This window comes from Dendrobates tinctorius, unplaced genomic scaffold (assembly GCF_039654945.1).
Source record: "Dendrobates tinctorius isolate UK_male_01 unplaced genomic scaffold, ASM3965494v1 ptg000272l, whole genome shotgun sequence".
Taxonomy (NCBI): domain Eukaryota; kingdom Metazoa; phylum Chordata; class Amphibia; order Anura; family Dendrobatidae; genus Dendrobates; species Dendrobates tinctorius.
In genome coordinates this window covers 13,398,696-13,423,801 of record NW_027361939.1, presented here as the reverse complement: position 1 = coordinate 13,423,801, position 25,106 = coordinate 13,398,696, and the positions used below count along the sequence as shown (strand labels likewise).

At 49.5% G+C, this 25,106-nt stretch overlaps 1 protein-coding gene across 2 annotated transcripts in view; it reads left to right on the top strand.

Moving 5' to 3' along the window:
- Nucleotides 1-9,328: 9,328 nt before the first annotated feature.
- The window catches only part of LMAN2L (lectin, mannose binding 2 like), a 48,614-nt gene continuing 32,836 nt past the window's right edge, over nt 9,329-25,106 (top strand). Inside the window, exon 1 of one of the 2 annotated variants that reach the window (XM_073559544.1) lies at nt 9,329-9,438. Coding sequence is in view for 1 of the 2 variants with exons in the window: in XM_073559543.1 (XP_073415644.1) it covers nt 17,346-17,508 (163 nt within the window). In the remaining variant the exon portion in view is untranslated. Of the gene's footprint in view, nt 9,439-17,296; nt 17,509-25,106 lie in introns of those variants that run through there. The other variant, XM_073559543.1, reaches the window with a different exon arrangement.

Below are 25,106 nucleotides of genomic sequence, written 5' to 3'. Positions count from 1 at the left end.
GGGCAATGACGGAGCGATTGGCAGAGTACCTGGCGGGCTCCGAAGTAGTAGTTCGGACCGATAACAACCTGTTAGCCCATTTGGAGAATGCCAAACTGGGGGCCCTAGAGCAGCGGTGGGTGGCTCGGATGGCCAAATTCAAGTATAAGATCATCTACAAACGGGGTGCTGAAAACGTGCACGCCGATGCGCTCTCCAGAATCCGACACACCACCCCAGGAAGAAGTCGAGACGACGAATTAGAAGCAGACGAGATGCCGTTCGCCCTCACCACCGCCGCGCCTACAGTCAACACGCAGGAAGTGCCTCATCCGGGGCTCCTAGGAGGGATGTGGGAAAAACAGCCCCGTGACAAATGGATTCAGCAGCAACAGGAAGATACAGAAGTTGGACTCCTGCGCTGATGGGTGGCCACTGGTAAATTGCCCACGGGCTCACAGAGACAGGCTTTGACCCAAGATATGTTGCACCAGTGGGAAAGGCTAATCATCAAAAAGGGACTTTTATATCGAAAAGCCATGTCACGAACCACGTCAGCTACGATATGGCAGGTGATCGTACCGGAAGCCCATCTCAACCAACTGGCCCGGGAAGCCCATGAGAAGGGGGCTCATTTTGGGGCTCAAAAGACTTTACAATGGTTGCAGCAGATAGCATACCACCCACGCTTGCACGCTGCTGTAGAAGAAGTTTGCCAAACCTGCCGCTTGTGCGAGCTCGCTAAACCTCCTGCGCAACGAGCCCCGGTGCAAACTATCGTAACATCAGCCCCTCTGGAGCTTCTTACGGTGGACTATCTGACCATAGGTCCTGCCTATCAGGGATATGAACATTGTCTCGCTATGGTGGACCATTTCACCAAATTCGCCGTGGTCACCCCCACTCGAGACCAAACAGCGGAGTCGGCCGCCTATGCGATTTGTAAGAACTTTATTCAAGTGTATGGCTGTCCACAACGAGTACATTCGGACCAAGGAGCGTGCTTCCTAGGAAAAGTCATGGAAGAGCTACACCATCTTTATGGTATCGATAAATCGCGGACTACGCCGTACCACCCGTAGGGAAACGGAGCCTGCAAACAATTCAATCGCACGCTAATCCAAAAGCTGCGCACCCTGGAGAGCGACCGCAAGGCCCGCTGGCCTGAATATATCCCCGAGCTGGTGTGGATATATAACAATCGGGTGCATTGAGTGACTGGTTACACCCCCTACTCATTGCTGTTCGGCCGGGAAGGCAAAGGAATTACGGAAGTGGAATTGAACCCGGAGGAGCCCAAACCCTGGACCGGGGTATTGTGGCGCCCCTGAGGCTCAGTCGCCACAGAGGTACTGCACCTTCTCCTAAGGTGTAGTGCCCTACCATCCGGGTAAGGTGGGAACTCCTTTCCACACTCCAACACTCGCACCCCACACAACAGGGTAGTTCTGCATAACCACATTGCGGCTCCTTGCTCAGAGGGTAGCAGAGCACCTTTGGTGGTTCCCTGCTTGGAACACTGGACATGCTGGGAGGTGGGTGGAGTTAAGATACAAAAAAGAGTGGGACATTGTAGGATGACAGAGTCAGTCTGACAGAAGGTCAGTCGGGTAGGAAGTCACTCAGATAGGAGTGAGGATTCCTGGAAGAAGGGATGGAGGAAGGAGTGCTGCAGCTGCCTCAGTGATCTGAGCCAGCTGGCACGGGAAAGGAAAAGAAGGCGAAAGACGTAGAACTGAAACCTAAGCTTCCATAAGAAAGAAAGTACGGAACGAAGGAGTAGAGAGAACAGAGAGGACGTAGGTTAGAAGAGGAACCCTGCCTATAGGTTCTCAGCGCAAGGCCGGGGCCCGGTCCCCGAGGTTGTATGGACACTTATGGTTCTGCAGTAGACACCTGTGGAGTAGTGGGCTGTAAATGCACTACTCCCATCTAAGACTTGGGGCACAACAGCAATTGGATAGAGAGCCGGGACTCAGGAGAAGGGAGTCCCCGAAGCAGGCTACAGCTGTCTGCCGTACAAGTAGAGTTCTTTGGAACATCAGTCTGGAGGAACTCCAGTGTAACTCAGTGCTAGGAGATCTTCACACTTTAAGGCGCTATAGAGGAGTCGTTCAGAATGGTACATGTTTTCGGAGTGTTGGAGGGGAGAATCCTAACTTGCCCGGAGGTTGATTGAGTCTCTCACCCGGAGGACATGGCCCGGAGGCAGGCACCTGTGTGTGTACAACGGACTGTGAGTAAAGCTTTGGAGCTACAAGCCCCGGTGTCTCCTCCACTCATTTGTGCACTAACACATTCAGCACTGCTACAGCTGGGTACCATTCTCCACACCGCCTGCACCTCTCCTCTTCCATTGCATCCACGCTGCCCTGGGGCTACAGCTTCACCTGTGGGGAGCTACACCATCTAGGCTGCAACACACCACCAGCCCCAGAGGATCTGCATGCAGCGTCGGCCTAACATCCTACTTGCCGAACACCACAGGTGGCGTCACGAACTGTTCATTTGAACCATTACATTCCCCCATTACTTGGGCACCCAGGGCCACGGTCCGGGTCACCGCTGCTGTGACACATCCCACTGACACCGGCCCGGTACCGAGTACCCCGCAGCCCGGGGAGGGCGACCCAGTATCCTCGTGAGTCCGCAACCACCGACACTGGCTGCAGACCCTCCACCCTATCGTCCATACGAAGCTCCAGGTTCTAGAACACCAAGGGGGAGCACTGCCCCCGCCCATTGACTTTCAGACTGGGGATCGGGTACTCGTACTTGATCAACGTCCCCAAAACAAGTTAGAACCACTGTGGGAGGTGAACTCGTACCGAGTATTGCGCCGAATAAGCCCTGACAAGCCTGTGTATGAAATACAATCTGAAGGAAGCAACGCGCCCCTCACTCGGGTTGTGCACCGTAACATGTTACGGCCTTGTATGTCTATCGATCCCACACGGCTCGAACCGACCCTCCAGGTCCCCGACCCTCCGCCCACGTTCTGGGACCTTGATGACGAAGAGGACTTCCCCGTCGCAGCTGCGGGTCGCCCCAGTAGTGGCACGACAATAGACCCGGGAATTCCACCAGAACCAACTATGCGACCACTCTCCACCACCCCAGAAGACTCCACTACACCCGAGCTTCGACGCTCCGAGCGGTCAACAGCTGGTAAACCACCTGATCGTTACGAACAGGACCAGTTCATATGGTGACAAGGACTGTCGTCCCAAAAACTAACCCGAGTCTACGAAAACCCTCGCCCGAGGACTGGCGAGCATACAGGGACAGACAGATGGGCTGGGGGAGGGACCAGTATAAAGGAGGCAGGGAATCCCCGGGACGATGAGTCAGCAGACCGACACAGAGACAGCAGGAGACCGTGGGAGCAGCAGAAAGCGAGAGCGACTCACCAGTGCTAGGGAGGACGCTCACCGAGGACTCCAGAAGGACGGTACCGAGGCAGTCATCCGGGACTTGCTGCCCCGCTCCAGCCCACGGCCACTGCGGCCCCAGTTCAACCCGCGGCTGCGGCCTACCCGTGGTCACCCGCGGCCGCTGCCATCTCGCTCCAGCCCGCGGCTGCAGCCTGTTCCCCACCACCCGCAGCCACCCTGCTCTCACCAGTGGCCGCGGCAAGTACAGTGCCACCGCCGGCCACCACTGTCCAGGTCCGCAGCAGGGGCCGAGCCTCTACTGGCCGCGGACTCCCCATCGCAGCCGTTAGCTGCGCAGGTGGTCTGTGATTCGCCACCCTACATCGTTGCCACTTGCTCCAGTCCGGGGACTGCGGCTCACCCGTCCAAGGACTCCGCCGGGGCGCGAAGAAGACTTCGCCAACGCCTCAACAACTGGGTCCAGCGACTACTACACCAAAAGACCACCATCCCGAACGGCGAGGGACATCTGGATGGCTAAGTTGACTATATATTTACGGTCCTGTAGTCGGCCATACCGCGGCCCTATAGTGACCAGCTATTGCCGGAAGTAGCCATGTTCTACCCGTTTGTGTTTGCTTGTTTTAGAGCCCCTGCGAGGGCAACCCGTGTTACCCCTTTTGGTGATCAAGCTGTGACTGAGGAAAGTTCACTCTAGTCTTATAAACGTTATTATAGAATGCACCAAGTTGTCTCGCGACTCGTTACTGCATCCTGCGTACCTGCAATTACCACATTGATCCTAGTCCTGGGCTTACATTCCTAATATCAACCAAACAGGCATATTCACTAGGTTGTGCCAGATCAGCACCGGGCTCCCTGGCACTTTTCCCCCTACCCTTTCTTGTAACATTTACCCAGCTGCTTCTCTTTCCCGATCTTCCCCACATCCACCCTCCTCCATATCACTGGCCCCAGGCAGCGCAAGCTCAGTCAGCTCTAAACACCTCTCCAGGTTTGCAACGCTCCTTAGTGTTGCCAGCTGCACATTTAGATCCATTACCTGGTCTTCCAAACATGTAACCTGCTTGCATTGAGTGGCTGTTCAAGGCATGCAAGACGCACCCCTGGTGGCATTTTCCATGGAGCACATATTCGATAGGAATAACAGTACAGATAAAAGCAGAACATAAATAAACAATTGAATTTAGTAAGAAAAACATCAAACTATGCTCTTGTGTTAAACTATGAAATTGCATTTAACTGTGGACTTAAGGCCCCGTCACACTAAGCGATCTCGGTAGCGAGATCGCTGCTGAGTCACAACTTTTGTGACAGCGATCAGCGAGCGGCCCCCCTGCCGGGATCGCTGGAAGAAACCTCTGGACATTTCTTTGGTCGCTGGTCTCCTGCTGGCCAGCACGCATCGCTGTGTGTGACAGGCAGGAGACCAGCGATCAGGTGTAAATAATAATAAAAAAAATAAAAAATATAGTTATTCTCACCTTCCGACGTCCCGTTCAGCCATCCTGCCTCTCTCCACGCTCCGGTCCCAGTGATCCTTTGACCGCGAGACTTTGTTATCCCTCGAGACCGTGACATCTCGCTGTCATTCTCGCAAAGGATCACTGGGACCGGAGCGTGGAGAGAGGCGGGATGGCTGAACGGGACGTCGGAAGGTGAGAATAACTATATTTTTTATTTTGATTCTATTTTTTACAGGGATGGCCAGCGATGCCGGGCGCTCGGCATCCCTGTGCTGATCGCTGGTGAAGCTGTCTGTGTGACAGCTCACCAGCGATCACATAGCGACTTACTAGCGATCCTGACACCTTGATATCGGTGTCGCGATCGCTGGTAAGTCGCTTAGTGTGACGGGGCCTTTATCTGCAGCCTTGGACTTAAAGGGAACCTGTCACCTGTTTTGGCCTCTATAAGATGCGGCCACTGCCTTTCAGGGCTTATCTACAGCATTCTATAATGCTGTATATAAGCCCCCGGTCCGACCTTAAAGATAAAAAAAATAAGTTTTATTATACTCACCCGGGGGGCGGTCCAGTCCGATGGGTGTCGCAGGTCCGGGTCTGGCGCCTTCCATCCCATCCTCTTGCGATGCCGCCCTTCTGTTTCTTCATCGCTCCCCGGCATTGCGCTCCTGTGCAGGCGTACTTCTCTACTGCAGTGCGCAGGCGCCGAGAAAGGTCAGAGAGGTCCAGCGCCTGCGCACTGAAGGAATTTGCTCTGCCCTCAGCAGGGCAGAGAAGTGCGCCTGTGCATGAGCGCAATGCTGGGGAGCGATGAAACAACAGGAGGGCGGCATCGCAAGAAGATGGGAGGCGCCGGAACCCGGACCTGCGACAACCATCGGACCAGACCGCCCCACAGGTGAGTATAATAAAACTTATTTTTCATATCTTGCAGGTCGGATCGGGGACTTATCTACAGCGTTATAGAATGCTGTAGATAAGCCCTGAAAGGCAGTGGCTGCATCTTATAGCGTCCAAAACAGGTGACAGGTTTGCTTTAATGACAGTCCTCACTCTGCTCAGCAGCCCTCGCTTAGAGCGTCTGGAACTTGTAGTCCACTCAGCAGCACAGCACAGGTTTGTCATGACTTGCTCTTTGTTGCAGAATATAAGATAAGTAAATTGTCCCTGGCACAAGCTGTGAACCGCACCCTGGATATTAACCTCTAGGCCATGTATGAGTTCTGCCCTTTCTACCTTACTGATCATAACTTCATAGTGTAATAGAGGGTGAAGGCGGAGACCATCTCACCTCCGTCAGACAAGGAGTAGTAGAAAGTTCCTGAAGTACCCTAGGAATGAAACCTCTCCTCCTGACAATGGTTCTTCTCTATTAGGCTACTTTTACACTTGCGTCGGTACAGGCCCGTCGCAATGCGTCGGGCCGACGTACCGACGCACTTTGTGAAAGATTTGCACAACGGGGGCAGCGGATGCAGTTTTTGAATGCATCCGCTGCCCCATTGTAATGTCCAGGGAGGAGGGGGCGGAGTTTCGGCCGCGCATGCGCCGTCGAAAATGGCGCACACGACGCACAAAAAAAGATACATGTAACTTTTTTTGTGCGTCGCGGCCGCCAAAACACGACGCATCCGTCGCACGATGGATGCGACGTGTGGCCTTACGTCGCAATGCGTCGCTAATGCAAGTCTATGGCGAAAAAACGCATCCTGCGGGCAACTTTGCAGGATGCGTTTTTTCTCCAAAACGGCGCATTGCGAGGTACGTCACACGACGCTAGTGTGAAAGTAGCCTTACACAATAAGACAGATTTATCATTAATGTCGGATTTTATGGCTCCACTATCCACCCCTCCTTTTGTGGACACATTATAAAACCATCCAAGAAGCTGTAAAAAGTGTCTAACAAATATATGGCCTGATATATAATTCATGGGGGGTTTAAAGTTATTTATTTTACTCGTTTATATAATGTAGAGTCATTAATTCCACAGCGCTTTACAGACATTATCATCACTATCCCCAATGGGGTTCACAATCTAAATTCCTTATCAGTATGTCTTTGGAATGTGGGAGGAAACCCATGCAAACACAGGGAGAATGTAGAAACTACATACAAACACTTTGCAGATGTTGTCTTTGATGAGATTTGAACCCAGGACCCCCGCATGGTAAGGCTGCATTGCTAACCACTGAGCCACCGTGCTGCCCAAAATCATTTTTCTTTTTCGTTTTCTGGTATTTGTTCCCAATTTTTGTGTCAAAATCTTCAAGATGTATATCCTTATGGATAAAATGTTTTTTCGGACTCACTGTGCGCTGCTAGACATAGTTCAGTTGTACAACATAAAGGGTATTAACAATTTAATTCCCAACGCGTTTCGAAGTTTCTAATACTTCTTCCTCATGTCATCCCCTGAGGAAGAAGTATTAGAAACTTTGAAACGAGTTGGGAATTAAATTGTTAATACCCTTTATGTTGTACGACTGAACTATGTCTAGCAGCGCACAGTGAGTCCGAAAAAACATTTTATCCATAAGGATCTACACTGGCGGTCACTGAGTGGACCTTCGGGCGTGCAGCAGCTGACAGTCGATTATGTGCCTTTATTTCCCCTGGAAAAGGTGAGTGAATTTCTTATTCTCTACTCCCAGTACTACCCGGATAAGACCCTATTGCGCCTTTTTTTCCTTTAGCTCCTTGTATACAAAATCTTCAAGATGTTAGTTCAAGAATTTTGCACAAAATCAAAAAAGTTCTTTATTTTTGCCTTTTACCTTATTAAAGCAAAAAGATACATGCTAATCGGCATAATGTAGAAAAACAAATAAAAAATTCAGTTGTACATAAAGTCACTTCAAGGGAAAAAACTGGAAGTTTTTAAAAAAAAAACCTCAAAACAATAGAGCACATAAAATACATATAAAAAGGCACAAATTAAAAGAAGAATTTAACACCAATCATTAACAGGCTAAAAATACCAAAAGTTAGAAAAAAAGGGGCAAATGCAATAATAAATCAGACCTATAATAATTGTGGTACATGGTGGGTAGGCCAGATTTTTAGTGTGGGACAACTTTATGCTTTTTCTGATCAAAAAACAGTGTTTACTAAGTACCCTATGTTATTTATTTAATGCAGTTGCTATTTTACGTATTTATTTTCACTAGGGTATATGCACACATTGTCTTTTCTTTGGTTTTGTTTGTTTCCATGGCCAGTGTGAACATGCTTTTACATCCTGCATGTTATTTAAGTCATACTCCGGCTCAGTCTTCTGTTTTTCTTCAGATTTTTAGAGTCTTTGAACCAGAATTCTGGAGCATTTTCCTTAGTAAATCCCAACTATTCATTACTACAGTAACCGCCTTGGGAAGTTTAGGTATACAATGGTTGTGTTGTCATGTTGCCTGGGCTTCTCAAACTTTTTCTAAGTTCGATATCTGACCCTCCCCACGTGTGTGGTGGAAGTAAAGCTTATGATCCCGTCTATAGATACGGCCTCCACATTTGCCCCTCACCAAGTACTAGGGGGTGGCTCACAATTTCAGAATCAATAGCCTAGATTGTTGAAGTGAATGTGAGTTGATCTGCAGTACCTGGGAACGGCCACTACACCGTCCACGGAGCAGAGCTGTGCCACCTCTGTACACTGTGTACATGCAGGACCGGACATTAGACACTGATCTGATACTGATGCTGTATCTGAAGGCTAGGTCATCAATGTAGAAGTCCTATAAAACAGTATTCTGGTAAGAAGTTATCATGATGGGTAAGAATTTCTTATATTGTATACGGGAATTGACTTCTAAAACCCCCACAGATTACCAGACCAGGGGGATTTTGAATGGAGCAGCAGTGCATTTGTGTGACGGCCTCTCTATTATCTATCGAACTGCTGGATATAGCTGAGTTATGCACTTTACCCCTTCAGTCAGCGATTGAACCCCCTGTCTATCTTGAAGTTTTCAGCTATCGTGCAGATAGGTGATAACTTCTTTTCATCAGTATTACACTTTAAGGTGATCATTCACATCCAACAGCTATCTGTTAAAACGAATCTGACACACGAGGTTTTTGCTTTTTTAATCTGAGAGCAGCATAATGTAGAGACAGAGACTCTGATTCAGCGATGTTTTGTTTTGATAAAATCACAGTTTTATCAGCAGTAGATTATCTCTAGAGGACTAGTAAACCTTCTGATATTTAGTCCTTTATATTCATGAGCTCTGAAAAGCACCTCCCCCAACACTGATTGGCAGCTTTCTGCCTATGAACAGTGTACACAGAAAGCTGCCAATCAGTGGTGTGGGTGGGGTTATACAGAGCACAGCATTCAGAGAACTTGTAAATCTGCAGCACATAGAACAGGGATGAATGCAAGGACAAAACACAAACAGCACAGATGGTGGCGCACACCTAACACAGGACTAGAGTCTTAATCCCACGACACAGCTGTGTGTCAGAAGGCCTTAAATAGGTCTAGGGAGGTGATGTAATTGGTCCACGACAGGCAACTTGCAGAAACCAACGTGGAGCACAACAGAGGGCAGAGAGGAAGGAAGCAGAGCCCGGGATACTCTCGGCAGCTCAGAAGGGTAAGGAAAAACCTAGTGACATATTCCCTTTAAATGCTGGTTTGATTGCTAACTATTTCATACCTACCAACATTTACGACTTCAAATTTGTGATTTAAGCCCAAACCCCTGCTACTATCTAGGAACACACCCTCAAACGCCTGAGAGCAACCAAATTGTTAACTTTCCAAAGCCCACCTTTTCTATGGCCTGATCAGTGGTATTGTCACAACAAAACAGGGAAGTATACTGTTTCTGACGACCTCCCCATTGAGACTAGGACAAATGTGCAGGTTTTCCATCTGCAAAGATTGGAGGCGGCAGCAAATCTCAGAACAAAGCACTGGCCATGATTCTCTCTTTTTTTTTTTTTTACCCCTGCACGACCGCACTTCAAATACATATTAGATGATCTGCCAATCTCAGCTGGTTTAGCCAATGTCAGTCTGAAATGTATAGCTGCCTTGTGCCGTGTTGTTTCAGAGCGTAAGATAAAATCCTTCTGTGATGTGTTTAGAGGAGGGAAAATCAGACATTACCAAACAAAAAAATTGTTTTCTTACACAATCAAGAAGGAAATTCCATAATCACGTGCTCGTCTGCACATGCTACAGGGTGGTAAGCCGGGTGAGCGACTTACTGTGGACAACGTCTTTTGGTTCCTCTTGTTCTCTGTGGTGAGGAACATGTCGTCTGTACACACTGGTACTGAAGTTTCACATTAATCATGGTGGTCGGTCCTTGAAATGACCATGCTAGAGATATGTCCCAAGCTGTGACCTGCAAGGTCATTGAGATGCAAGTCCTGAGATGTCATCACATTAATGACATACCTATTATAACACCCTTGACCAGCAATTGCCTACAAAGAGCTCTGGGATTTCATAGAACCTGGTCATGGTTTCCATACCTCCTAAAATGTATAAGTCCATATTGGTAATGTTAAAGTACCACCTCTTATCCAGCTAGGAATCCACTGAAACTCCCATTTCTATACATAATACCATAAGCCCCACCACAGTTGAGATCTGAACACCAGATAGTCCTACAAAAACATGTAAAGTTGATAAGTATTCCCCAGGGTACAGAACTATAACTTCAATCACTTGACATATGAATGGACTAAGAAAATCTATGAACTCAACCTTCTCATAGATGCTCCACATGGGTACAGTCACATCCAGGCCAAAATATAATACAGAACGCTTATCCTCCCACGTATTGATCTTTTTTTTTAACTGGGAGGGAAATTAAAGGGTTCAGGAACGAGGGGTTCCCTTGTGGTAATAATGTTGTGAGTCACTGCTTAAAGCCTCATTCAGACATCATTTTTTTTTTTTTTGTCCTTCAGATTGTTATCGTGTGTGGTCCATGGGTCAGTTTTACCATCAGTGTTCCATATGTTCTTCCGAAAAATGTTGTAAAAATGAAGCGCACACCCAGAATAGGCATAGAACAGAATGTGTTTTTTTTTTTTAATGCTTTTAATTTTCTACCCTCATATCTTAAAAAAAAAAAAAGAAGCGAAAAGCTGTTGGGGTATGTGCACACGATGCAGATTCGTGTGCGGAATTTTCTACGCAGAATCCGCAGGTCAAAATCTGCGCGTTTTTCCTGTGGATTTGGCCTGTGTTTTTACACCTGCGAATTCCAATAATGGAATGGGTGTAAAAACGCTGCGGAATCTGCACAAAGAATTGACATGCTACGGAAAATAAACTGCTGCGTTTCTGCGTGGATTTTTCCGCAGTACGTGCACAGCGGTTTTTATTTCCCATAGATTTACATTGTACTGTAAATCACTAGGAAATCTGCAGCGGATCCGCAGCGTGTGTACACACCCTTACACGGTAGACGGAGGAATCGCAACGTTTTGGGTACCCTTCATCCAGCTATATGTAATGTATGTGTGGGATGTCTCTCTTGGACAAAAAAAAAATGCAAAAATATCCACTTGGATATCTGGGAGTCCAAATAGTGTGGAAATTACTATTGCCCATAGGAGAAGGAACCCAGTGATACAACATGTAGTGGATACAGAGGAATGCGGTGTGTACCATCCCTTATATATACATATATTGTAGTGCAGCGGTGTTCATGTAAACGGATACAGTAACGCAAAGGCGCAGAGCCAGGGTTAACAGGAGTGCGGTTTAATTAACAATAACGAACTCCTCGCAGGGAGACAACAGGAAAAGGGGAAGACTGGTTAACAATATTAATGTGGTTCAACACAACAGTCTCTCTATAAACTTTAACTTATCGTGACTCCGCTGTCTTTTAGTCGCCTGTAGTCCAATAGATGATGTAATGCCGTCAGGGGCCGACACTGCATATTCAAGCTTTCCTGCCTAACACATGGTCACGCTTCTGGTGGCAGCGGGCGGTCTCCGGTTTTGCCCACTGTGCCCCTAGTCTGTTCAACGGCAGAGCCAAATTGTGAAGCTCTGCACAAGTCTCAACCCGGTGAATGCTCCCCTGTGCACCCGCCAACAACTGGATGCATGCACCACAATATCTCACTTGGTGCTTGTCCCTCGGTACACCCAACGGTACGTGACTACCTGCACCTCGCTGCTTTACCCGGCTCCCGTCTCTCTGTGTGCCCAACGGTACCCGGGAGTCCTCACTAGCCCCGTTCTGGTTCTCTGCTCTGCGTTTTAATTCGCTCCGCAGCGCGCAGCTGGTCCCTGCTCTCTTTCCCCTTCGGAAGGAACTTACTGCCTTTTTCCGCACTTTCGACTCTGTCTTCTCCCAGCTTACCACGCCCCTTCTCTCTAGGTCAGGGGTCCTGTCCAGCTCCCATTTCCTTCCCTCCTACAACACTGGACGCGTCCTTGGCAGTTCTGGACTCAGCGTCTGAGGTACCCACAGTCCGGTCCTCTTCCTTACACCTCCCATTCTCCTTTAACTTGCCATTTCATGGGCGAGAGCTCCTTCACCAGGCGTTCCTTCCACTCCTTGAATGATTCTCTGCCAGATGAATTGATCCTGTGCATAACAGGTGGGAGGCATTCCAGCTATTGTCCGCTCCGATCGGCGTAATCCAGATTGACTGATAGGAGGTGAGGGGATATTTTGGTCCGAGGAGCCTACGGGTTCTGTTGCTTCAAACGGAAGCACCTCAGTGCTCACTTCCCTGGGGGAGGTAGACAGTGAATTATTAATGTCTGGGGGCAAGGTTGGCATCTCTTCTTCATCAAAGTCAGGAGCTGTTGATGTAGGCGCATCGCGGATGTTCGGTGATTCTTTTCCTTCTTCAGGTCCCTGGGACAGGCAGGGCCACAACATGATATGAACTATCTGGGTAGGCGCTCTTTCCTCCCCTTCAGGCTGGACTTCACACACCGGTCCGTCAGAACTGACTTGGCTCAACATGCTTTTAACCCGCTCGGTCCAATCCCACAGCATTATATTACTCCCCGTAAATTTTGGGAGATTGCTGAGCATGGCCCTCAGTGGCAAGCTAGACCTTGGGGCTGTCATAATGGATTGGTCTGAAGCCACTGTGTTCAAGGACTGCATCCTGCCCACTACGCCAAAATGTAAAGCAGGTAAACGGATGCAGTAACGCAAAAGCGCAGAGCCAGGGTTAACAGGAGTGCGATTTAATTAATGATAATGAACTCCTTGCAGGGAGACAACAGGAAGAGGGGAAGACTGGTTAAACAGGATAAGTGTGGTTCAACGCAACAGTCTCTCTATAAACCTTAAAGGGAATCTGGCACGCTTTTTTTGCCCTATTGGCTGCCGGCATAGACATCGGGGGCTTATCCACAGCATTCTGTAATGCGGTTGATAAGCCTCCGATGTAACTTGAAAGAGAAGAAAAACACGTTATATTATACTCACGGAGGTGGGCGGTCCAGTCCGATGGATGTCGCCGTCCCGTCCGGCGCCTCCCTTCTTCATGAGATAAAGTCCTCTTCTCCTGTCCTGTAATGGTGCAGGTGTGGCACCCCTGAGGCTTCAGTCGCCACAGAGGTACTGCACCTTCTTCTAAGGTGTAGTGCCCCACCATCCAGGTAGGGTGGGAACTCCTGACCACGCTCCACACCTGCATTCCACACACAGGATAGTTCAGTGGGGCCACCTAACAGCTTCAGGCTGGGGGTTAGCAGAGCACCCCACGTGGAACCCTGCTTCGTAACACAAGATGTGCTGGGAGGCGGGTGGAGTGAGATGATATAGAAGAGTGAGAGTTAGGAGTTGGGTAGAGAAGAGAGAAGATGGGTGTCTGAAGGACGTGCTGCAGCAGGTCCCAGTGATCTGGGCTGCTGGCACGAGAAAGACCAGAGAAAGAGACTGATAAGATTGATAGAACAGATCGGAACGAAGGAGAATAGAAGGACGGTGGGAAGCTGGTTGAAGAAAGATAGAGAACCCTTCCAGTCCAGAGAGCGCAAAGGCCGGGGCCCGGTCCCCGAGGTTGATTGGATCTTTATGTCCAGCAACAGACACCGGAGGAGTAGTGAGCCGCTAACGCCTTGCTCCCATCATAGACTTGGGACACAACAGCAACTGAATAGAGAGCCGGGACGCAGTGAGGAGTCCCCGAAGCAGGCTACAGCTGTCTGTCATACAAGTAAAGACTAGGAACACCTAGAGAGAGGCATTCCAGGGTAACTAAGTACTGGAGTGCTTTGCACCTAAAGGCGCATTGGAGGAGTCATTCAGTAAGGTACATGTTGGCGGAGTGTGGAAGGGAGAATCCTACCCTGCCTGGAGGTTGGCTGGAGCCCTGACCTGGAGAACACGGTACGGAGGCAGGCAGTTGAGTGAACTGCAAACAGTGAGTAAAGCTTTGGAACCGCATACTCTGGTGTCCTCCAGTTATTCCCGCACCACTACACCTGGGTACCAGCCTACATACCATTCTGCGCCTCTCCTCATCCATTGCACCTACACTGCCCTGGGACTACAGCTCCACCTGTGGGGAGCTACACCATCTTTGCTGCACCATACCATCAGTCCCAGCGGATCTGCATGCAGCGTTGGCTCAACACCTTACTTGCCAAACACCACGGGTGGTGTCACGAACTATTCTAATAAACTTTAACACCATTAACATAACCGCCATTGATATTGGGCAGCCCAGGGCCACGGACCGGGTCACCGCTGCTGTGACACATTCCCACCTTGACACCAGCCCGGTACCGAGTACCCTGCTGCCCTGGGTGTGCGAGGGCGACCCACAGGCGCACTACTCTGCCCTGTTGAGGGCAGAGCAGAGTCCTGCAGTGTGCAGGCGTTGGGAGAGGTCTGGCGCCTGCGCACTGCAGAACTCTGCTCTGCCCTCAACAGAGCAGGGCGCCTGCGCCGGAGCCATTACAGGACGGGAGAAGAGGATGACATCACATGAAGAAGGGAGGCGCCGAACGGGACGGCGACACCGACCGGACTGCCCACCTCCGTGAGTATAATACAACGTGTTTTTCTTCTCTTTCAGGTTACATCGGAGGCTTATCTACAGCATTACAGAATACTGTAGATAAGCCCCCGATGTCTATGCCGGCAGCCAATAGGGCAAAAAAAGGTGACAGATTCCCTTTAACTTATCATGACTCCACTGTCTTTTAGTCGCCTGTTGTCCAATAGATGATGTAATGCTGGCGGAGGCCGACACTTCGTCTTCAAGCTTTCCTGCCTAACACATGGTAATGCTTCTGGCATCACCGGGCGGTCTCCGGTTTTGCCCGCTGTGCCCCTAGTCCATTCAAAGGCAGAGTCTAATTGTGAAGCTCCACACAAGTCTCTCCTTGGCGTGTGCTCCCCTGCGCACCCAACAACTGGATGCACGCACCACGATGTCTCACTTGGTTCTCGTCCCTCGGTACACCTACCGGTACCTGACTACCTGCACCGCGCTGCTTTACCCGGAACCCGTCTCTCTGTGCTCCCAATGGTACCCGGAAGTCCTCACTGACCCTGTCCTGGGTCTCTGCTCTGCGCTTCAACTCACTCTGCAGCGCTCTCTCTCCCCTTCGGCAGGAACTTTCTGCCTTTTCCCAGCTTACCACGCCCCTTCTCTCTAGGTTAGGGTTCCTGTCCGGCTCCCATTTCCTTCCAACCGCAACACTGGTTGCCGCTTTGGCAGTTCCAGATCCGGCGTCTCAGAGGTACCCACAGCCCGGTCCTCTTCCTTACATTCACACAGTGCGGCAGGCAGGCAGGGACCCTGGAAAATTCAACATAAAACGTCTTTATTCCAGAAAACTCACAAAACAAGGTAAGCGGTATTCTCAGGATCACAGCTGGGTCATTCAGTTTGTGTCCAACCCTGTTGCTATAGGCAACTGGACCACCATATACCTTTTGGGTGTGTCAGCAGCTTTGTCCCAGGCTCTGTGTTCAACCTCACACAGGCCTGGGGGCACAGAGCCTCCTGCTCTGCAGTTTGCAAACAAAACACTGACGCCTAAGACAAAACTGAGAGTTTAAATGTGAATCGTGGACATGGGGGGGGGGGAAGCCCTCACAGCACCAAGACACCCACTCTTTCATCTACCGGACCCACTCCTCACTAGTATATATATTATACATACGTGTGTGTGTGTGTGTGTGTGTGTGTGTGTGTATATATATACAGCAGTGGCCAAAAATGTTGGCACCCTTGAAATTGTTAGAAAAAAATGAAGTATTTCTCTCAGAAAAGTATTGCAATTACACGTTTTGTTATACATGTTTATTTCCTGTGTGTTTTGGAACAAAAAAAAAAGACAGAGGGGAAAAAAAGGCAAATTGGATGCAAAACCCCAAAAATGGGAGTAATTCTAAGAATGGTTACTAAAATTGGCAATCAGATTGCATTTTTCAACTTACTCTTTACCAAAGAAAGGTACAATCTGATTGGTTGCCGTGACCATCACTGATTGTGCTCGTTTGTCACTCTTGTGCCTTTAATAGTTTGGAGGTAATAATTCAGGATCTATTAATGGTTCCTATTAGTGATGACGAGCGAACCTGCACCGATAAGGTGTTATCTGAGCATGCTGGAAATATATGTCCGAGTCCCCGCGGCTGCGTGTATGGCGGCTGTTGGGTAATCCCTGCATGTATCACGGCTAGCTAACCGCCACAAGACATGCAGCTGCGGGGATTCGAACATATACTTCGAGCACACCGAAGTCACTCAGCACCCGAGCATGCTCAGATAACACCTTATCCCAGCACGTTCGCTCATCACTAGTCCCTGTCTGCCGGTGTCCCGCTGTTAGGTTACACCTAGGTGCGCAGATTCAGGATCATGTGCCGGCCTATAGATAAATTCCTGTTCTTTTAGCGGCCCCTATAAAAAAAGAATTAAATTAAGTGATGTTAAACTAACCCATCAAAACGCGTCTTTGTTCTATTACACAGAAATGAGTAGAATGCTCCGGACACACGTCATAGAATATACACACGTGATGACCAGAACAAGCTGTGCAATATTAAATGTATAATTTCTGAAAGAAACCTGAGTGTCCGCCACGAGTAAGAGAATAAAAAACGATGATTTAGTGTTTGCAGTTTTATATATAAAAAAAAATATATATATATATATATGCACCGAAACATTAACCCTTCATAAAGTACAACTAAAAACTAAAAGTTATGTACAAAAAATGCTGAAGAGTGCTGCTGTCCTTGCAGCCAGAGGTGTCTTGGTCCTCAGGGGCCACAGTCATGGCGGAGCCTGCAGTCAGCCTGGCTGTGAGATAATGGCTCCTCACACTGGAGCTCCGCAGTCTCCGCCAGCCCCGGGAGACTGTAAGCATTACTATCGCCCGTAACCCAGGTAACCAGGCGCACAGTGTCAACTAACCAATCAAAGTGCAGCATTTACAACGTGCCTTCCTATTGGCGAATATAATTGGACTTCCAATGGTCGCCGCTCCTTCTCTCTGTTTTCTGATTGGCTGGCGCAAGTGACAGCGAAGAGTAGCAAGATGGCGGCGGCGTTTAGACGGTGTGTCCCGATCTGGGGCCGGTCGGAGCGGCTGTGGAACTGGGTCTTTCCGCTGCTGGCGGCGGCATGGCTGTGTGCTGTGGCTGCCGATCAGACCGAGGAGTATCTGAAGAGGGAACACTCGTTGAGCAAGCCGTACCAGGGTGAGTTATAAGGTGGAGCACAGGGGCAGAGGGAACCATACACCCGAGAGATCACAGGGTAGTGGTTTGGGCGAGGAGGGAGAAAACACGTGACTGGAAGTTGTACAGAGTGCAGTGGGGATCATAGGGATCTTCCTGTAATGGGGGAGGGGGGTGATCAGAGCCAGAGACCACCGCTGGGGGGCGACGTATACACTGGGGAAGGTCAGAGCCAGAGACCACCGCTGTGGGGCGCCATATACACTGGGGAAGATCAGAGCCAGAGACCACTGCTGGGGGGCGCCATATACACTGGGGAAGATCAGAGCCAGAGAGCACTGCTGGGGGGCGCCATATACACTGGGGAAGATCAGAGCCAGAGACCACTGCTGTGGGGCGCCATATACACTGGGGAAGATCAGAGCCAGAGACCACTGCTGGGGGGCGCCATATACACTGGGGAAGATCAGAGCCAGAGACCACTGCTGGGGGGCGCCATATACACTGGGGAAGATCAGAGCCAGAGAGCATTGCTGGGGGGCGCCATATACACTGGGGAAGATCAGAGCCAGAGACCACTGCTGTGGGGCGCCATATACACTGGGGAAGATCAGAGCCAGAGACCACTGCTGGGGGGCGCCATATACACTGGGGGTGGTCAGAGCCACAGATCACCACTGGAGGGCGCCATATACACCGGGGGGTGGTCAGAGCCAGAGACCACTGCTTGGGGGTGCCATATACCCTGAAGATGGTCAGAGCCAGAAAACCCTGCTGGGGGGCGCCATATACACTAGGGGGTGGTCAGAGCCTCTGATAGGGGGCACCATATACACTGGGGGTGGTCAGACCCAGAAAACCCTGCTGGAAGCACCATATACACTAGGAGTGATCAGAGCCAGAGACCACCGCTGGGGGGCGACGTATACACTGGGGAAGATCAGAGCCAGAGACCACCGCTGTGGGGCGCCATATACACTGGGGAAGATCAGAGCCAGAGACCACCGCTGTGGGGCGCCATATACACTGGGGAAGATCAGAGCCAGAGACCACCGCTGTGGGGCGCCATATACACTGGGGAAGATCAGAGCCAGAGACCACCGCTGGGGGGCGCCATATACACTGGGGAAGATCAGAGCCAGAGACCACCGCTGGGGGGCGCCATATACACTGGGGAAGATCAGAGCCAGAGACCACCGCTGGGGGGCGCCATATACACTGGGGAAGATCAGAGCCAGAGACCACTGCTGGGGGGCGCCATATACACTGGGGAAGATCAGAGCCAGAGACCACTGCTGGGGGGCGCCATATACACTGGGGAAGATCAGAGCCAGAGACCACTGCTGGGGGGCGCCATATACACTGGGGAAGATCAGAGCCAGAGACCACTGCTAGGGGGCACCATATACACTGGGGGTGGTCAGAGCCAGAGACCACCGCTGAGGGGTGCCATATACACTGGGGCGGTCAGAGCCAGAAAACCCTGCTGGGGGGCGCCATATACACTAGGGTTGGTCAGAGCCACAGATCACCACTGGAGGGCGCCATATACACCGGGGGGTGGTCAGAGCCAGAGACCACTGCTTGGGGGTGCCATATACCCTGAAGATCGTCAGAGCCAGAAAACCCTGCTGGGGGGGCGCCATATACACTAGGGGGTGGTCAGAGCCTCCGATAGGGGGCACCATATACACTGGGGGTGGTCAGACCCAGAAAACCCTGCTGGAAGCACCATATACACTAGGAGTGATCAGAGCCAGAGACCACAGCTGGGGGGGCACTATATACACTGGGGATGGTCAAGAGCCAGAGACCACAGCTGGGGGGCGCTATATAAACTGGGGGTGGTCAGAGCCAGAGACCACTGCTGGGGGGCACCATATACACTGGGGATGATCAGAGCAAGTGATCACTGATAGGCGGTGCCATATACACTGGGGGTGGTCAGAGCCAGAGTCCACTGCTGGAGGGCGCCATATACCCTGTGGGTGGTCAGAGCCAGAGACCACTGCTGGAAGGCGCCATGTACACTGGGGGTGGTCAGAGCCACCGATAGGGGGTGCCATATACACTGGGGGTGGTCAGAGCCAGAAAACCCTGCTGGGGGCGCCATATACACTAGGAGTGGTCAGAGCTACAGATCACCGCTGTGGGGCACCATATACACTAGGGATATTCGGAGCCTGAGAACACAGCTGGGGGGCGCCATATACACCGGGGATGGTCAGAGCCAGAGACCACAGCTGGGGGGCGCCATATACACTGGGGATGGTCAGAGCCAGAGAGCACAGCTGGGGGGTGCTATATACAGTTGTGGCCAAAAGTATTGACACCCCTGCAATTCTGTCAGATAATGCTCAGTTTCTTCCTGAAAATGATTGCAAACACAAATTCTTTGGTATTATCTTCATTTAATTTGTCTTAAATGAAAAAACACAAAAGAGAATAAAGCAAAACATTGATCATTTCACACACAACTCCAAAAATGGGCCAGACAAAAGTATTGGCACCCTCAGCCTAATACTTGGTTGCACAACCTTTAGCCAAAATAACCGCGACCAACCGGTTCCGGTAACCATCAATGAGTTTCTTACAATGCTCTGCTGGAATTTTAGACCATTCTTCTTTGGCAAACTGCTCCAGGTCCCTGATATTTGAAGGGTGCCTTCTCCAAACTGCCATTTTTAGATCTCTCCACAGGTGTTCTATGGGATTCAGGTCTGGACTCACTGCTGGCCACCTTAAGGCCCCGTCTCACTAACCGACTTACCAGCGATCCCGACACCGATATCAAGGTGTCAGGATCGCTAGTAAGTCGCTATGTGATCGCTGGTGAGCTGTCACACAGACAGCTTCACCAGCGATCAGCACAGCGATGCCGAGCGCCCGGCATCGCTTGTCATCGCTGTAAAAAATAGAATCAAAATAAAAAATATAGTTATTCTCACCTTCCGACGTCCCGTTCAGCCATCCCGCCTCTCTCCACGCTCCGGTCCCAGTGATCCTTTGCGAGAATGACCGCGAGATGTCACGGTCTCGCGGGATAACAAAGTCTCGCGGTCATTCGTGCAAAGGATCACTGGGACCGCAGCGTGGAGAGAGGCGGGATGGCTGAACGGGACGTCGGAAGGTGAGAATAACTATATATTTTATTTTTTACACCTGATCGCTGGTCTCCCGCCTGTCACACACAGCGATGCGTGCTGGCCAGCGGGAGACCAGCGACCAAAGAAATGTCCAGAGGTTTCTTCCAGCGATCAGCGATACCGGCAGGGGGGCCGCTCGCTGATCGCTATCACACACAGCGATCTCGCTGGTGAGATCGCTGTTACGTCACAAAAGTTGTGACTCAGCAGCGATCTCGCTACCGAGATCGCTTAGTGAGACGGGGCCTTTAGAAGTCTCTAGTGCTTTCTCTCAAACCATTTTCTAGTGCTTTTTGAAGTGTGTTTTGGGTCATTGTCCTACTGGAAGACCCATGACCTCTGAGGGAGACCCAGCTTTCTCACACTGGGCCCTACATTATGCTGCAAAATTTGTTGGTAGTCTTCAGACTTCATAATGCCATGCACACGGTCAAGCAGTCCAGTGCCAGAGGCAGCAAAGCAACCCCAAAACATCAGGGAACCTCCGCCATGTTTGACTGTAGGGACAGTGTTTTTTTTTTTTTGTTTTTTTTTTTTTTTTCTCCTGTAAACTCTGTTGATGCCTTTGCCCAAAAAGCTCTACTTTTGTCTCATCTGACCAGAGAACATTCTTCCAAAACGTTTTAGGCTTTTTCAGGTAAGTTTTGGCAAACTCCAGCCTGGCTTTTTTATGTCTTGGGGTAAGAAGTGGGGTCTTCCTGGGTCTCCTACCATACAGTCCCTTTTCATTCAGATGCCGACGGATAGTTGACACTGTTGTACCCTCGGACTGCAGGGCAGCTTGAACTTGTTTGGATGTTAGTCGAGGTTCTATATCCAACATCCGCACAATCTTGCGTTGAAATCTCTTGTCAACTTTTCTTTTCCGTCCACATCTAGGGAGGTTAGCCACAGTGCCATGGGCTTTAAACTTCTTGATGACACTGCGCACGGTAGACACAGGAACATTCAGGTCTTTGGAGATGGACTTGTAGCCTTGAGATTGCTCATGCTTCCTCACAATTTTGTTTCCCAAGTCCTCAGACAGTTCTTTGGTCTTCTTTCTTTTCTCCATGCTCAATGTGGTGCACACAAGGACACAGGACAGAGGTTGAGTCAACTTTAATCCATGTCAACTGGTTGCAAGTGTGATTTAGTTATTGCCAACACCTGTTAGGTGCCACAGGTAAGTTACAGGTGCTGTTAATTACACAAATTAGAGAAGCATCACATGATTTTTCGAACAGTGCCAATACTTTTGTCCACCCTCTTTTTTATGTTTGGTGTGGAATTATATCCATTTTGGCTTTAGGACAATTCTTTTTGTGTTTTTTCATTTAAGACAAATTGAATGAAGATAATACCAAAGAATTTGTGTTTGCAATCATTTTCAGGAAGAAACTGAGTATTATCTGACAGAATTGCAGGGGTGTCAATACTTTTGGCCACAACTGTACACTGGGGATGGTCAGAGCCAGAGACCATAGCTGGGGGGCGCTATATACACTGGGGATGGTCAGAGCCAGAGAACACAGCTGGGGGGGGCGCCATATACACTGGGGGGTGGTCAGAGTTAGAGACCGCTTCTGGGGGGGTGCCATATACACTGGGGGTGGTCAGAGCCAGAGACCACTGCTGTTGAGCACCGTATACCTAGAGGTTGATCAGAGCAAGAGACCACTGCCGGGGTTGTAATGTACCCAGGGGATGATCGGAACTAGAGAGGGTGGGCAGCATGTACCCAGGGGATGGTCTGAGCCAGATATCACCACTGGGGGCCACCATGTACCCAGGGTTGTGATCAGACCCAGAAACCACTGCTGGGGCTTTCTGTGTACCCAGGGGTGATCGGAGCCAGAAAACACCGTTGGGGGCACCAGGTATACATCAGCTTTATTAGTGCAATACAGTATGGTGACATATTTGTATTGGCTCATATAAAAAACAAATTATAGATTTTGTCAGGGCTGTGGAGTCGGTAAGCCAAACCTGCGACTCCGACTCCGACTCCTCAATTTCCCTTACACCGACTCCGACTCCTCAATTTCCCTTACACCGACTCCGACTCCACGACTCCGACTCCCACACATATTGCTTATATTTAAGTGAAAAATTTATTGTAGTACAATGTGAACCTCAGACATTTAATCATTTTTATGATCCAATAATCAAGATATTTAGATAGAACAGAATATATATTGGTGTACTACCCGGTTTTCATTCTTTTTGGTACAGATAAGATATGGATAGACAGATATGGATAAATGGATAGATAGAGTAGATTTCTAATCTGCTTTTGCTATTGAGTAACATTATCTATGAGCTCAAAAACCTTTCAGGTGATGCAGTTTTTTAAAAAGATGATCAACTTTTGCAGCTGAAAAACGTATCCTCAAAAAACACAGGAAAAACTCTGTGTGTGAATATAGCCTTAGATCAGGAATATAACAGCCATTTATAGGACATTTCATAACTTTCCCAAACTCCTATGAAAAAATATTCAGCACATCCTGCATTGAATTACTGTACCCAATTTATTATATATTGTCGGAGTCGGTCCATTTTATACCGACTCCAACTCCGACTCCGACTCCACCAAAATGAGCACCGACTCCGACTCCACGACTCCGACTCCACAGCCCTGGATTTTGTGACACTGATGTAAGGATTTCCACAGATGGCCGGCGGTGCGGGGTGTTGGACATATTGCATACTGATCTATTTGAAGCCATAAATATTTCTATGGAGTGGACGGCCCCTTGATGGGTCATATGGGGCTCCTTTCCAAGGGGTCACACAACTTTGCTACATTTATCATCACGGATACATCTGTCCTGTTTTATAAAAACTACTAGCTGAAGAGCCCGGCGTTGCCCTGGCATAGTAACCAACTGTGGTTAGTTATAACAAATTATAATGATTATATTACACATAAAAACCATGCATCTAATCCTATCCTTGTGATACTGACTGCTGAGCTGTGTATCTAATCCTCTCCTGTGTGATACTGACTGCTGAGCCGTGTATCTAATCCTATCCTGTGTGATACTGGGCTCCCCCTGCAGTCTGTGTCAGAGGGTGGTCTGTGTTGGCACGGTAATAAATTGTGTTATTTCCAGCTTTACAGAAGGATAACAGCATAGAAATGATAAGAATAATAGGCCTCAGTTATCACAACTGTCTACAAAGAAAACTGTTGCTGATAGCAACCAATCACAGCTCATTTTTCATCTTTTAAACAGCTCTGGGACAGCATGGCGAGTTTTGAGTGGCGAGGTTGGTGTATGTGTGGTGAAATGTGTGCTGAGGGTGGTATATGTGTGGTGCATTTTGTGTGTGTGCTCATATCCCCGTGTGTGGTGAGTATCCCAGGTCAGGGCCCCACCTTAGCAACTGTACGGTATATACTGTTTGGCGCCATCGCTCTCATTCTTTCAGTCCCCCTTGTTCACATCTGGCAGCTGTCAATTTGCCTCCAACACTTTTCCTTTCACTTTTTCCCAGTTATGTAGATAGGGGCAAAATTGTTTGGTGAATTGGAACGCGCGGGGTTAAAATTTCGACCTCACAACATAGCCTATGACGCTGTCGGGGTCCAGACGTGTCACTGTGCAAAATTTTGTGGCTGTAGCTGCGACGGTGCAGATGCCAATCACACACACACACACTCTCTCACACTGAGCTTTATATATTAGATAAAACCAGATTACTTTCTTCCTGGAAGAGCGCCTCTTTTATCGATGGGCTGCGCCTGTCACACAGCGCTGATCACTCAGGACTTGTCCACAGAGGTCAGATATGCAGTGGATTATCCGTCTCGATATTTCTGGGCAGAATGCCTCTGCGTATTACAATCCCGGCATTGTGGATGAGATGGGACCAAATGTGATTAATTGCTACAGAGAAAACTGCCCGGTGCCGCGGACATGACATCTGCAGTGTGACAAGTTGTGCTGCAGGGTTCCATTGTGGGGTTCACCATTAGCCATGTGAAAGATGTGGCATATCCGCGGCGCCCGGGTCTCGTACTTCTGGGAGACGTTTTTCTGGACTGATAGCTGTTGTGCTGCATGTTGTATAAGATGAAGCCAAACAAATGCCGGTACAGATGAGCCCCCCCACATGTCCGCTGGATGTTCTCGGACCTCCCGGGTGTCCTGTTGAGCTGGTGTCATCTGTTGATTCATGTGGATGTCTCTTCCTATGTCATTCAGTCACCTTCATAGTATCACAGGCACTGTTGATTTTGTCATGTTTGGGCAGAGAACGTATTTCTGTTCTGCTCTTCTGATCTCGCTCTGACTTCTGGGTCGTTGGAGGAGACCAGCGCATCTGCAGAACAGACATTACAGAGGTTTCCAGTACTTGTATCTGTCATTCAGGTCCCATACATAGAAGAGTATCATTTGTTGAACCTGACGATACCCACTGCCAGTCTGCTGTGTATGGGGTCTCCTGCCTGATGTTGGGGGAGATGAGGGTCGGTCATGTTGA